The sequence below is a fragment of the Miscanthus floridulus genome, chromosome 1, assembly GCF_019320115.1.
Source record: "Miscanthus floridulus cultivar M001 chromosome 1, ASM1932011v1, whole genome shotgun sequence".
NCBI lineage: Eukaryota > Viridiplantae > Streptophyta > Magnoliopsida > Poales > Poaceae > Miscanthus > Miscanthus floridulus.
Window position 1 is genome coordinate 168,203,010 of NC_089580.1, and position 14,970 is coordinate 168,217,979.

Consider the following 14,970-nt stretch of genomic DNA (forward strand, 5'->3'; position numbering starts at 1 on the left):
GGCCGATTCATTACAGGACAGAGGAGTGCTGTATCAGCCTCAATAGTTTTTCTTCGAACCAGTGACCGGATAGGAGCTACATGACACAGGATGCGTGACCCACATTGACCGCAACTACTATTGTATCAACCCTTCCAGGCTTAAACTAGAGACCAAGGGAGTGTTTGGCTGCCCCCCTCCTAAATTTTAGTCGTTGTCCCATCGGATGTTTGGACACATGCATAGAGTATTAAATATAGACTAATTACATAGTTTGCGATTAATTTGCGAGACGAATCTTTTAAGCCTAATTAGTCTATGATTTGACAATGTTTTGCTATAGTAAACATGTGCTAATGACGGGTTAATTAGGCTTAAAAAATTCGTCTCGTCTCGTGGAGTACTGACGGATTATGTAATATATTTTTTTATTAGTATCCGAATACCCCCATACAACATCCTCCCGACATACCTCCTAAATTTTAGTCTCTGGATCTAAACACCCTCTAACTCTAGTTTATGCAGGTAAGGTGTGAGCAGGAAAGGGCAAATGAATGCCATGACATGATCCGAATCATGGATCTCTTGCCCAGAAAGCTTACATTTGGATGCTATCAGTCCACTACTAGAATCAAGAATCATCTATGTGGCAGGTAAACCCATACTCAATTCAACAGGAGCACACTTGGCCATGCTTTGATGCAACAGGTATTTCATTTTTTTTTCTTGCTTATGGAAGCAGACTAACAACATCTATAATCTGTACATATCATAATTCACCTGTTTACTAGGTGGCAGGAAAAATCAAACACTAGCAGGTAAATATGATAGCTTAAAGAGATGCAGGCTAGAAGGCAACCATGCTCAATGGCAATGCTAACCGTGCAAACTTCTTCAATTAACCTCACATTGAAAGTTGAATTATACAACTGAAACACATATTATATTAATACCAAGGTCACTATGGACGACAGTCGTTTGTATGCTTCTATTCAAATTGTACAGGTTGCATCTACTTAAAGGAAATCAGCCTAACCTCTTTCAAAAACAACCATGAATCAACATATCTAGGCCAAGATGAAATAGACAGGCTAGAAACCACAAGTTAAACAATAATATGGTAAGCAACCACAAATCCCGGAAGATATAAGATATCAAACTCAATCTACAAAGAAGGATTCTGTAGCTATCTTGGTTTAATGTGATAATATTGCAATAGCCAAGAAAACCTTCGACTTTGCGCAAGGGGATCCCTGTCCGTGACTTTTAGTATGTGAACAAAACTGAATGTTCAAATGATGGACCAGTTCAAATGTCTTAGTCAAGGGTAGTCTAAACAGGCCATGACCAATAATCATAATTACCAGAAATGCCAGAACCTTAGTAATCAGCATGGATTTATGAGAGTTTCAATAAAGAGGTGGTCGAAAATTATAGTCTGGTACGGTCCTTTGCAGGAGTTATGGCGTGTGAAAAACAATTTTCTTTTAACACGTTAGTAGGCAAAATAACAAAGATTTGGAGAGTAACATCTACAGCATATCATGTTAGATACTAATACCAAGTAAGAGTAAGAATGCTACTCTAAAAGATTTTGAACATTAGCAGCAGTAAATAGTAAGAACACCTTTAGTCCATTGGTAAATGTATAAAGACCTCTGAGAACATATATACTATGTGTTTACAAATAACCCTTTAACATCCCTGGTGAAACAGCTCTAAAGTTGATTCAATGAATTAAATAATCATCAGTATCATGTGTTCCTTCTAGCAACAAATTTTTGAAAGTGTAACAGAAAATCTATGGAGGTACAAGAATAGGGCTTGGTTACCAATCTTGCCACAGAAAAATGATTAATTGATACACAAGTCTAGAACCCTGGAAGGCCTGTACAATCATTCAGAGTAACAACACAACAGTGTTGTGGCCTTGGCTCCTGAGTCATGACTCATGAGCCTGAAAGTCCTAGGGGCTTAATGATCCATCAACAATGACAACTCAATTAGACTAATCATAATCTTCGAAAGAACAAAACAGTGGTTATTGAATGCAGACAATCAATGGTTTCAGGTATACAGAGCATAGATCTATCCAATTACACTCTTTATCCTATAGTGCTTTCTACGGAAACCACATGTGCAGTTACATGCGGTTGGATAATTCAAAGGCTGAATAGTAGCAGGCTAGCAGCAATAGTTGTTGGGATATATTGCACATTTCAATGGAATGTGTTCAACGTAGGCGAAAACAATGTTTTATCAATTGTGATGTTTTATTTACCTTTATTTATGACATTTCTTCCACAAATCATATATACTTCCAAGAAAAATCATTTTAATTAAACATGTAACAAACCACAGATACAATTGGCAGTGATACTGAATCGTTCAAAACACATAAAGCCACCCATGGCAGCAAGTTGCAATGTGTAGACAAGAGGATACAGAGCACTGGAAAAAAAATCAGCAAGTACCTAGCGTATCAATGCCTGATCTCTCAACTTTGTATCCCAAGAGGCAAAAATATGTTCACATGAGCAGCAAGAAATAAGAGGCACATTTAATTGAACAAACAGCATATTGTAGTGTTTAAGAGTCATGAGCCTGAAAGTTGTAAAGGCTTATTAATGATCCATCAACAATGACAACTCAACAAAACTAATTCTAATCTTTGAAAGAACAAAATAGCAACTAGCAACTGAATGCAGCCAATCGATAGTTTCAGGTCCACAGAGCATACAGTTATTCAATTAGGGCTTGTTTGGATGCACTCGTATCCACCTCAATCAACGTGTGTGGGAATGGATTGTGGTGGAAATTAAACAAAGTTCCACCCCAACACACATGGATTGAGGTGAATACAAGTGTATCCAAACAAGGCCTTTACCATATTCACCCTATTCTGCTTTCTATGGAAATCACCTGCGTGGTTATCCAAGTTGAATAGTAGTAGGAAGAGTTTTTGCGGGATATTTCTCACATGCCAATGGAATGTGTTCAAGGAAGGGCAAGGAAGGGCGGGCCTGGTGCAAGCGGTAGAGTCTTACTGTATGTGACCCGAAGGTCCCAGGTTCGAGTCGTGGTCTCCTCGCATTGCACAGGCGAGGGTAAGGCTTGCCACTAACACCCTTCCCCAGACCCCGCACAGAGCGGGAGCTCTTTGAACTGGGTACACCCCAATGGAATGTGTTCAAGGTTGTCGAACAATAATGTTTCTCACAAATCAGATATACTTCCAAGCAAAATCACCTTAAACATATCAGTAACCATGCTTCTGTTAGTGACACATACACCTTAAGCATATCAGCCATCCATAGCACATTGCAATGTGTAAACAAAAGGGTTCAGAGCACTGAAGCAAAAACATGATCACATGAGCACCAAGAGAAAAGAGGTACATTTAACTCAACAAACAACATATATGTAGAGTATTGAATAAAGATTCCATTTAAGAACCCAAGAGTTAAAGTGTATGTGTGATAACAGAAGCAAAGTATAGATGTGACTGATTTCTCATCAGAATACAAGAGACAGCTTAAACAGCCATCGGTGAGAAAAGGACAACAAAATCTTTATTTGCTTTTGTCACACGGATTGATGCACTGCTTCTTCCACCAAGCTCACTGCAAGCTCTAGAAAGCCATTACCTAGCAGGCGTGGGAGGGGCATTGACGACATTCCTGCGCACTACCCTGGGCCCTCCATTGCTGCGGTTCTCTTTGGAGAGATTGCCATTGCCACCGTCGTCAGTGTCCAAGACCAAATCCCGAAGCCCCATGCTCAAGTCCTTCTCTCTCATCTCCTTCTCCTTCTTCTTGGCCCTGGCTGTGGCAGCAGCGAGCGGCTCGAAGTGGTTGCCATAAATGTACTCTGCGGAGTATCCGTCCTCGTCGTCGAACAGCATGACGTGGCCATGCCATTCCCAGATGCGATACTCCCCGCTGGCGTCGTCGTGGAAGCCGACGCAGAGGTGGTGGTCGCCGACGGCCACGGACTGGCCCGAATTGGGCTTGAGCTTGTCCTCGGCCTCCCCGGCCAGCACCATCCGCACGATCTCCTTCTCCAGCTTCGCCTCCTCCCTCGCCAGCATCCGCCGCCGCCTCGCCTCCCCGGAGCCCTCCTCGCCAGCGAGCCCGCCGTCCTCATCCTCCTCGTCTTCGTCATCATCCGACGCCCCTGCGGCGGCGGATAGCGCGGCGAACTCGTTGAGGAGGAAGTCGTCAAGGTCCTGGGTGAGGAATGAGTTGGTGTCGAGGAAGGGCGGGCGGAGCTGGACGCGGCTCATGAGGTTCTGGAGGAAGAGCGCGTCCACCGGCGAAGCGGAGGTGGCGTGACCATTGCCCGCCGCAGCTGCGGTTGCTGCGGAGGTGGGGTGCGGCACAGGAGACGGCGGCGGCGAGGCCATGGGCGTCGTGGTAGGGTTTTGGGTTTGGGGGGTGCGTTGGCTGGTTGCGGAAGCGGGACGGCAGGTTGGGGATTGGAGATGGAGAATGACCACGCCAACTCGGGGCTGGACGGCGACGATGGCAGAAGCGATGAGATATTTTTCCTTTGGAGGAGTGAAGTGTTTGAACATGGGCCTCTTGCATGGGCTGGGATTGAGATGCTTTGACCTTAGACTTTTGGTAAGCATAGTAGTGGCCCATTTCAAAGTAAAAGAATGACTGGAACTGACAAAGTGACACCACCACCACCAGAAGCTGTAGGGTTTTCTTTTTTTTTTAATAAAAAATCCTTCTCAAATAAAGTGTGCTTTATAAAAAATATTTTTATTTTCTAATTTGTATGTACTATACGAAGTTGTACTGGAATTAGTAAATAGAGTAGATAGATTCAACATACAACGATGTATCACGTGCAGTGGCCACAAAATTGACTTGTTTTTTTGCTAAATTTCGCACCATTTCTCCGGCCCCATATATCCTTCCATATTTTTACTCAAATCTAGAGACAAATTAGAGCCTATTTAACCACCTATGAATTATTATAATCTATATAGTGAATGAGATTATAAGAATATGAATCTATAGGATAATAATTTGGGTTGTTTAGGTGCCTCATCTACTAAGCGCACAGGACTTGATGGATTATGGATATAGGCATGTGATGTGAGTAGATTAATTTAGACATGATGATAACCGAACAGGAAACATAATCAGTGATTGTCAGGGGTGATCCATATGTAATCTATCATGGTGCTATATAAGGCTTGGTGGGGAGCCCTTGATGACCATTCCCTACACGACACCAAACCCTGACATTCGACGCACAAGCAATACAACATCAACATATGCTAAACTAGTATAAACTTCTATGTCCCAAGTAAATGCTACTCCTCTCATCTACTCTAAACTAGTATAAACTTCTATGTCCCAAGTGCTGCTCCTCTCATCTACACTCTATGCATGATACACTGAATTCATTGCAGTGGAAAAAAAACTAACATCATAGATAAGCCATGAGAAGTCTAGATCAACTAGTTGGGGGGTAGAATGTGTGATTGTATACCCAACCACTCAAGTTTGTGTCTAGGTTCATAGTTTCTTTTTAATAATGAAAAGCTTCCCAATTCCTCCTAGATTGAATCTCTCTTTTAAAAAACATTAGACATTCAAATCCTCCTAGATTGATTCTATCTTTTTTGACAGAAAACATTAGGCATGACACTAAATTCGTAATAAGTGAACTAGATGTGGGCAATACAGATCAAGAGACACATACCTATATATCGGAGAAGTTTCCGGGTGGAAATGACGATGAGAGAAAAGAGATGTATATATATATATTATAAGCACTTGAAGAGCTTTGTTGCTGTGCTCGGTCGGAACTGGCCGGTTCCTACCGCTGGGATTAATTTTAACCGTTGACTTAAAAAATGCCGATTCCATTGTTAGTAAGGATACTTTAGTATTTTGAGACCACCTAATTTTTACTGAGACCCAAAACGAAATCCCAAGGCTGGCTTAACCATAATGCATCGAGGAAATGTCGATGCCTTGAACGCAAGCAGGCGACGGTCAGTCGCCGCTGTGGATCCTCGTCGAGCTAGGATTGCGGTCTATGGCTTTGCGTCGTGTGGCTCGGCTGGTAGGTTCCGTTCCCACCATCGGCTCTTCAGATCGACAACGCTGGCGCGTTGGCAGCAAGCACTCAACGCCGAGGGAGTCGCCGCCATGGATCCTCGCTGGTAAGGGCGTCGGTCAGGGATTGACGGCCAGGTGCCTCTGCCTAAGGCCTCCCAGGAGTTCTTTGATCTGCCGGCCTTTGAAAAGGGGGCCGAAACGCTACATGCAAAGACCAAAATATCCTTTTTTAACGGAGTTCCTAGCTAACTAATTTAGTTCCAGGTAACAAGTTCTTGGTTCCTTCTAATGGGTTCCTCCCACTTTTAAACCAGTAGATCTGGACCCATCAACCGTTCTGAAAAAATTCCAAGCACTGGAAAAATCCACTTGAAATATATATGAATATAAAAAAACAAAACGCCGTAGAAAGTCAAACCATACTATATGAGCCGCCCCCCTAGAGCATTAGAAGTATCCTCATACATTTCTGAGAAAAAAAAACCATGTACTCTGGAATTTCTAATGTTTCGAGGTTGACCTCTGGGGTGGCTTAATGTGTGTAGTAATAATGTAATAATAATAATTCAAAAATGGAACCGAGAAGATCAATCTATTCCGAAAAAAATGCAAAAATAACACTCGAAAGATTGACTCCTATTATGATGACACTCGGATGAATGACAGATGGGTACATGTATATGTATGAATATTAATCCACTATCAAATCTGTAAACGACCGATGTTTCGAGTTCCAAATCGCCTATTCCACGTTCTTTCTAACGTAAGAAGTCAACTACTGCTACGGGGAATTCGATGGAGAGCCCCAGCTTGGCGCGATCCTGCTCCTCCTCCAGCTCCGGCACGGCGTTAAGGTCCAGCACCAGCTCGGCCGGCGGCGCGGCCTTCTTGCCGCTGTCGTCTTTCGGGGCGAGTAGCCCGCTCCCGAGGCTGAGGCCAAGCCCGAGGCCGGGCGGGCTGCCGGCGTCCTCCTGATCGGCAGCCCGGTGGCGGCGCATGTGGCCGCCGAGCGCCTGGCCGATGGCGAACTCGAGCCCGCAGATGGAGCAGCCGTGCACCTTAGGCTTGGGCGGCTCGGCCGCCGCGGCGTCGACGCCGCCGTCCGCGAGGCGGGGCTTCTTGTGGCTGGCCCGGTGGCCGCCGAGCGCCTGGAAGGACGGGAACTGCCGGTTGCAGGTCTTGCACTCGAACACCCGCTCGGGCGCCGAGGAGGCCGCGTCTGTGGACGCCACGCCGGCGCCGTGGTAGTAGTGCTGGTGGTGGCCCGAGAAGAGCATCAGGAAGCGCGCGACGTCGGCGCCGTCGGGCAGCCAGACCATCTCCTCGGCCTTCTGGCGTGACCTCTTGCCATAGGCCATAGATCGTTGCGCACGAATTGATCGTCAAAACGAACAGAGATCGATCGTCGAAGCTAGCTAGCTGCTAGCAGCAAAGACGAGAGGAGGGGAGGCTGGATGTGGTGAGCCCGATCGATCGATCGAGTGCTTTGCTTTCTCGGAAGCGTTAGTTTGAATGCACAAAAGATGAGGAACCTGCGTATTTATAGCTAGCTAGCTACTGAGAGTACCTACTGAGATAAGTCTACACATGTACATGCTCCGCGCGACTTGCAGCATCGTTAATAAACTTGTTTGACTTGTGGAGCTAGCTACTAAAGGAGAAAAATTCACCCGTGGTCCTCTGACTTGGCAGCAGGTGTCACTTAAGTCGCCGTTCTTTAAAAATGCAACTTTCGGGTCCCAGAACTCGTCCCGCGCGCCACCAGGGGTCCAAACAGGCCACGACCCGATCTGCTTGCGTCCGTGGTGTTCCAGCGTGGCGTAGACGTGGATCCAGACCCAAAATCAGATGCACGCAGTCGGCCCCCTTTCCCCTGCTCGCTCTCCTTTAGACTCGCCTACTCTGCTTCTTCTCGGTGGCCACGGTGGGTCACCGAGGCGTAGCTGGACGCCGGCTTCTCGGTGAAGGAGATCGAAGGAGAAGGGATTGGGTGGGTGTAGTAGGCGGCGGCAGGAAAGTAGGTGGCTGGCGCAGAGGCTACGGCGATGGGTCCGAAGCTGCGAGCAAAGGGGGAGCCTACGCCTTGTTATGGTAAGTTCTGGGTTGACAAAAGTCTCCAATTTTGGGTGCCCGAACTGATGGTTTCGAAGTAATCGTGGTTGTTTGATTTGTAAAGTTTCGATTTTGGGGTCTAGGGTTTGACATTTAGGGTGCGATTCGATGAAAGTTGGGGTTTTGTTCATGGGGTAGGGTTAAGATGGGTGCTGTGAAATACACTGATGTCGTGTAAATTTACCTGATGTAGTGTAGTGAAATATTGACCATGGCGTAGTACTGATGTAGTGTATTTGCACAATTGTTTAACGGTAGGTAGCAACAATGAGTTCACTGTTGAAGTTCATCATGGTGGATTTTTCGTTGGTTCGGAAAATTTGAAGTCCTATGTGGATGAGAGGATAAGCTGGTTTGATTACTGTGATGTTGATACTTGGTCCACTTTGTGGTTTGATGACATTGCTCAACAACTTGGCTATGAGAACAACACTGCCTTGAAGGTGCATTGGTTGCTGCCAGGAAAGGAAATGCAAGATGGCTTGAGGCTTATGCTTACTGATGCAGATACAAATGATATGTGTTCAGTGGTTGATAGGGTGAAGACATTGGTTCTGTATTTTGACCAAGACGACATTGGTGGATTTTCATGGGATGATGTGGTGCTTAACCCAGTGACAGAGCTTCCCAAAGTGATCATCTCTGTGAAGGTGCAACACATGGAGAAGAGACCAGAGAAATTGCCTACATTTTACAGTGATTCGAGGAAGGAGACAACCCCAGGTGCAGATAATGTCAGTGGAAGCGAAGATGATAGTGATGATTCAAACTATTTTGTGGACAGTGACAATGAGCTGGATGAAGGAGATGATGACTTATATGAGGAATACGTAGATGATGATGTGGATAAGGCTATGCAGATTACAAAGGCAAAGAAGACCAAGGAAGCAGGTTAAAGGAGGACAAAGCGAAAACACCAACTGATGATCTAAGTGACCTATCCAGTGAAGGTGAAGAGCTTCAACTACCAGCTGATGAAAGAGAGGTCCAAGTCAATATGAGATTCAGTAGTTTCAGAAATGAAGACTTGAATAATCCAATGTTTAAAGTGGGCATGGTATTTGATTCAGTGGAAATGGCTAGAGCTGCAATCAATGAGTACAGCATGAAGAACAGGGTGGAAATTAAGATGCCGAGGAATGATAAGAGGAGAATCAAGGCACATTGTGCTGAAGGTTGCCCTTGCCTTTGGGAAATAGTTAGTCTATGACTGTAGCATCTATGTCTGAGAAAGATGCTTGTACAGGTAGCACCATAACATTGTAGAATGGCACCAAAACATAGGTACCAGTGCCACAGTTGCAACTCTGCAATGGCAAACTAAATGGTCTTTTATGGCTATGTGTTTTATGCCTCACTCTTACATATATGTGGTTAATTGCAACACATGTTTCATATCACTAGCTAATATATGTTTTATGGCCGTAGCTCATGGCTGCCTATATATGTTGAAGAGAAAACCAGAAAATATTAAGACATTCTCTTGGGCTGTAGAAAAAATTGTATGGAGACCCAATGAGCCTTACCACAGAAATTTGCATGGTAATAGAAGTACAGGCAAAATGGGCAAATACTTCATACTTCAAGCAAGTATATCCTGGAATAGCTCAAACACACAATAGAGGCCCTATACATGCATTTCAGTATATGTTCAGATTGAGCTAACCGAATGCTGGCAACCATCACAGAAAAATATAGATGTAGATACAAGCAAGCATCAATAGGCAATTTCATTGCACATAAGACAGTTCTACAATGCTGGCAACCATCTCATTACATTTCAAGTGTCCCTGAACATTTCAGAAGCATAACTATATCCATACAAGAGATCTCTCCATACAAATAGCCAACAGAGGCCTGAAATTTTCATATCTTCTTTCTTTCAATCAGATATGATGCTGGCTCTTCTCTGCATTTTCTTTCACTGCTCCATGATCCTTCCTCTTCTCTGCTAGCTCTTCTCTACATTACCTTGTCGAACACTGGCTGATATGGAGGGGCATGGCCTTCCTCACGAGGTCGCGTAGCCGATGCCGGAGCCCACGACCACGCCGGCGCTTTCCTTGCACATCGCTCTGGAGCCGACCACCTACATCGCTCTGGAGCCGACGGCGAGCACGGCGGACGCGAGGGCCTTCCTGTCGGCGGCGAGCCCGACGGACGTGAGGGCCTTCTTGGCAACGGCGAGCCTCCGCGTCCTCCCCGGCCGTCGCGCCCGCCCCCAGCGTGGCCGTGCCTGCCTCCAGAGGCCGCGAGGCTGCCACCAGCCCGCCCAAGTGGAGAAGCTGAGAAGCGGGTGGATCCCTCTCGCCGTCGATGTGGCCCTCGCAGAGAAGCTGCGGCTCTGGGCGGCGGACACGGCTGGATGCGGCCGGCACCGCTGCTCCCGGCGACGAACACGATTGGGGAACTGTTCCGCCTCCGCGTCGTGACTGAAGGAAAGGGGGCCGGCCGCGTGAGTTTGTTTTTGGGCCGGAATCCACGTCCGCGCCACGCTGGAACGCCACGGAGGCAAGCAGGACCACGGGTGAATTTTTCTCTAATAAAAATGTCTAAGTCAGATTTGCCCTTTGCCTAGCTTGGCTAGCCTTTGATCCGTTAGTTGGTTTCTGATGACGTGTGACGACGACTGACGACCGACGATACGCGCGGCGGCCGATGGAGGAAAGAGCTGAGCTGCTGCGGGAGCGGTGGCGCAATGAAGCCGTTTTTGGTCGCGCATTGTGATCACCAGAAGCCGTTCGAGGAGATTGTCTTGACCTGGCCGTGTCCATATGCATGGTTGCGAAGTATAACTTAGATCCTACGTCCTGCTAGTTACCAGTGTGTACGACTACTACAATAAATATGGTGACGCTTTCATTATCTTTCTTTCGATCGAGTTCCAACTGAGCTAACCACAGTAGCTAGCCTTTGTTTAATAGCTAACTGGCATGGCCGTTGGCAACCTTTGCAGGTAACCAACCGGCTGGGACGACTGGGACTCTCGAAGCCCTCTGAAGAGTAAGGACTCTGAACTCCTATTCAGATCAGTCTGATGATCCTACCTTCAGGCTTGCAGGTTCCTTCCTGTTTCTTCAGTCCATATGTCATGCACTTGTCATCGCTGCGAGCAGGGACTAAGCCAGAAAAAAATTTAGGAGGGGCTGAACAAAAGAATAGAGGCTTTTTTATCTTCTCTTAACCTTAGCTCCTTCTACCTAATACATATATGCATAAAATTTTAAGAGAGAACTTAGGGGGGCTCCACGTGCCTAGGATCGGTAGAGGGGTGGGGGTGGGGCTGGGGGCTAGAGCCCCCAGCCCCACCGCTGGCTGCGAGCATTGGGAGTGGCAAGTACAATGTGTCCTTTGAGTAATCCATGTTCCATAACCCTGCAGCTAACCATGCTTCGATCGACTTAGCTAGATCAGACGCCTTCAGTCTTTTGGCGTTGAAAGGGCAGCTCTGAACTGAAGTCTCTCTGATAATGGGACTGCATGCGAAACACCGGTCCTTGGAAGCTGTTAGCAACCATAGGCTCCCGAAAACTTCAACGGCACATGCTTGCAATCAGAAATTCCCTGTTCCATGCATTTCCCCAACCAAACACAATTCTTCCGCGACGTGGTATGCCATCTATGCATGATTATTCATTAACAATTGTGCAGCATGAACTCATGATTCATGCGTGTACCACGTACTCTGTCTCGCACATGGACAGCGCCACCACCTTCTGTTTCAGCGATAATAATGAGGTTGGAGCTGACCCGAGAAAGACGAGCACGCCAGAGGTGCTCCGGTGTCCGTCGATGTCCCCCATCATGTCTACATCGCTGATCACAGTGAGCTGTAGCCCACTTTCGCTGGTCTTGGGGAAGACGATCCCCTGATCCACTGTCCCCTTGACGTAGCGCACCAGCCGCTTCACCGTGGCCCAGTGATCCTCTCGGGGATCGTCCATGAAGCGACTGACATAGCCCACGGCGAACGCAATGTCCGGCCTCGTGTGGACTAGGTAGCGCAGACCGCCGACAATGCTCCGATAGAGTGTTGCATCTACCTTGGCCGCGGTATTGGCCTTCGTCAGTCAGCCGCTCCACCATCGGAGTCACGCACGGCTTGCACTCAGCCATGCTGCTCCGCTCCAACAGCTTCGAGGTGTACGCACTTTGACCGAGCGTGAGCATCTCCTTCCCTTATCTCACCTCGATGCCGAGGTAGTAGGAGAGTGCGCCAAGATCGCTCATTCGAAAATGAGCCACCATCTCATGCTTGAAGCTGTCGATGTCCTCCGCACATACGCCGTTTGAAGCTGTCGATGCCATCTATGCATGATTATTCATTAGCAATTGTGCAGCATGAACTCATGATTCATGCGTGTACCAGATCAGGAGGAAGTTGAATCTCTCTAGACACGAGAGGGGGGAGGGAGATTGTTTATAGCATTATTAGTACATATAATGCGATCATTGATAAGACATGGAATAAAATCATAATATATAGGGCCCTAATATATAAAGCTGCACCAAGCCTTCATCAACTTCGCTTCCAATTGAAACAACATGGTCACAACTTACTACTCAAAGGAGTAGAATATTGAGACCGAGCTTCAGCTCGGATGGCAAAGGCTTGCTATGGGCAGCCTGCCCACCACGGTTCAAACTCTGGTGCTCACCAGAATTTATTCTAAAAAATCTGTAGTCTCTCTCGCGTTCTCTCTCGTGTGGAGCTACAAAGGGATTACGACGCGCCCGTCGCCTACAAAATCAGTGTATTTTGGTGATCTCAAGAATGACGCGGTCTTTAGATCTGAGTGTAGTTGTAGGTTTGTTTGTACACGGATGGTGTGAGTAGCATGCGTGTGTTGATTGGACGTGCGTGTGTACGAACACCCAGATGAGAGGCACAAAAAAAGAGTAGAATATAAATATAAGCTATTTATTATTTCAGTTGTTAAAAGCGAAAAGGAAAGTGCTTACATCCTAGCCTGTTGACATTGTTTGCAAGAATACTGTACCTGCTACACACACCAAAGGTCAAGCAATACATAATACTCTACTCGCCATGTATGTGTTGGTCCCAATATCTCCCGCACGGGTGAGCCGATTGCTCACCATCGTTGTCGATCACACACTACGTCTGGAGGTAGAAAAGGGAGGAAGAACAGAGCGCACACACACAACACAAGCGCCAGCGTTAACCGAAGCTCTACAGAGGAGATGGCAAAACTGAACTCTCTCACTTTACTAAGTTATAGTGGTAAGCTATATATACAACTCTACCCATCTAATTCTAGTGCACAGACATGTCAGGCTACCATGCTACTACAGGCCCCCTTCGGCTTACCCAGAAACTAGCTTGTTCGGCTTGTTTTTTTAGCCAGAATAGTGTTTTATCTCACAACAATTCAGTCAGAATAGTGTTTTCAGCCAGTTTCAGCCAAGTTTCAGCAAACCGAAAGGGGTCACAGTGACTAGATGTGACAGCAGGGCTGACTTTGGCGCCTGCCCCTGCTATGGCTACAGTATGGCAGGGGAGCCTTTCAGCGTCTGCCCCTACCGCGGCTACAACGCCTACCCTTGCTGCGCGCACAAATATGGGAGAGCAGCAGATTATTTTACAATTCTTCCCTTAATCCTACTGCTAACCCTAGAACCTCCACCATGCCGATCATCTTCGTGAACCAAAGATGGCCGAGCGGTGTGGTGAGGACGTCTGTGAGTTGCCGACCAGTTTTGACGAACTCAATGACGATCTATCCTCCATCGACATAGCCCATGAGGAAGTAGAACTTGACGTCGATGTGCTTGCTCCGGTCATGGAGAACCAAATTCTTCGCGAGGGCGATGGTGGGCTGGTTGTTCACCATCAGTGCTGGTGGGTGAGCTTCCACACCGGTCAGCTTGTTCAGCAGCCGATGTAGCCACACAGCTTGGCACGCCACTGTGGCCACTGCCACGTACTCTACCTCGCACGTGGATAGCGCCACCACCTTCTGTTTTAGCGACAGCCATGAGATTAGAGCTGACCCAAGGAAGACGAGCACGTTAGAGGTGCTCCACCATCTGTCGATGTCCCCCGCCATGTCTGCATCGCTGAACACAATGAAATGCAGCCCACTTTCACTGGTCTTGGGGAAGACGATCCCCTAATCCACCGTCCTCTTGACATAGCGCGCTAGCCATTTCACCGTGGCCCGGTGATCCTCTCGGGGATCCTCTATGAAGCGGCTGATGTAGCCCACGGCGAACGTAATGTCCGACCTCGTGTGGACTAGGTAGCGTAGACCGCCGATGATGCTCTGGTAGAGTGTTGCATCTACCTTGGCCGCGGTACTAGCCTTCGTCAGCTTCAGCCGCTCCTCCATCGGAGTCACGCATGGCTTGCACTCAGCCATGCTGCTCTGCTCTAACAGCTTCAAGGCGTACGTGCTCTGACCGAGCATGAGCGCCTCCTCCGCCTTTCTCATCTCGATGTCGAGGTAGTAGGAGAGCGTGCCAAGATCCCTCATTCAAAAATGAGCCACCATCTCGCGATTGAAGCTGTCGATGTTCTCCGCACGCGTGCTGGTGATGATCAAGTCTTCCACATACACGCCGACGACGAGCTCATCCTTTCCCTGTCATCGCATGTAGAGCGCGTGCTCGGTTGCGCACCACGTGAACCTAAGCTCGCCCAGCGTGGCATCAAGCTTAGCGTTCCATGCTCGCGGGGCCTACCGCAGCCCGTAGGGTGCCTTACGTAGTCGGAGCACCCTGTGCTCCGCTCCCTTGACGGTGAAACCCGGAGGTTGTCTAACGAAGACCGTGTCCG

General features: G+C 47.3%; 3 protein-coding genes across 3 annotated transcripts; all 3 read right to left on the bottom strand.

The window, feature by feature from the left end:
• Positions 1–3,303: 3,303 nt before the first annotated feature.
• LOC136501402 (uncharacterized) lies at positions 3,304–4,409 on the bottom strand. The gene has a single exon (XM_066496921.1). It carries the CDS (start codon positions 4,382–4,384, stop codon positions 3,623–3,625), a length of 762 nt encoding a protein of 253 aa, XP_066353018.1. The 5' UTR covers positions 4,385–4,409; the 3' UTR covers positions 3,304–3,622.
• Positions 4,410–6,649: 2,240 nt separating this feature from the next.
• On the bottom strand, positions 6,650–7,548 carry LOC136501409 (zinc finger protein ZAT7-like). The gene has a single exon (XM_066496929.1). The coding sequence runs from the start codon at positions 7,418–7,420 to the stop codon at positions 6,821–6,823; it is 600 nt and encodes a 199-aa protein (XP_066353026.1). The 5' UTR covers positions 7,421–7,548; the 3' UTR covers positions 6,650–6,820.
• A 6,757-nt stretch (positions 7,549–14,305) lies between these two features.
• LOC136466916 (uncharacterized mitochondrial protein AtMg00810-like) lies at positions 14,306–14,668 on the bottom strand. The gene has a single exon (XM_066465438.1). It carries the CDS (start codon positions 14,666–14,668, stop codon positions 14,306–14,308), a length of 363 nt encoding a protein of 120 aa, XP_066321535.1.
• Between the last annotated feature and the right edge of the window lie 302 nt (positions 14,669–14,970).

Coding starts and splice junctions, on each gene's coding strand:
- LOC136466916 (XM_066465438.1), bottom strand. CDS start 14,668: ATGAGGGATCTTGGCACGCTCTCCTACTACCTCGACATCGAGATGAGA.
- LOC136501409 (XM_066496929.1), bottom strand. CDS start 7,420: ATGGCCTATGGCAAGAGGTCACGCCAGAAGGCCGAGGAGATGGTCTGG.
- LOC136501402 (XM_066496921.1), bottom strand. CDS start 4,384: ATGGCCTCGCCGCCGCCGTCTCCTGTGCCGCACCCCACCTCCGCAGCA.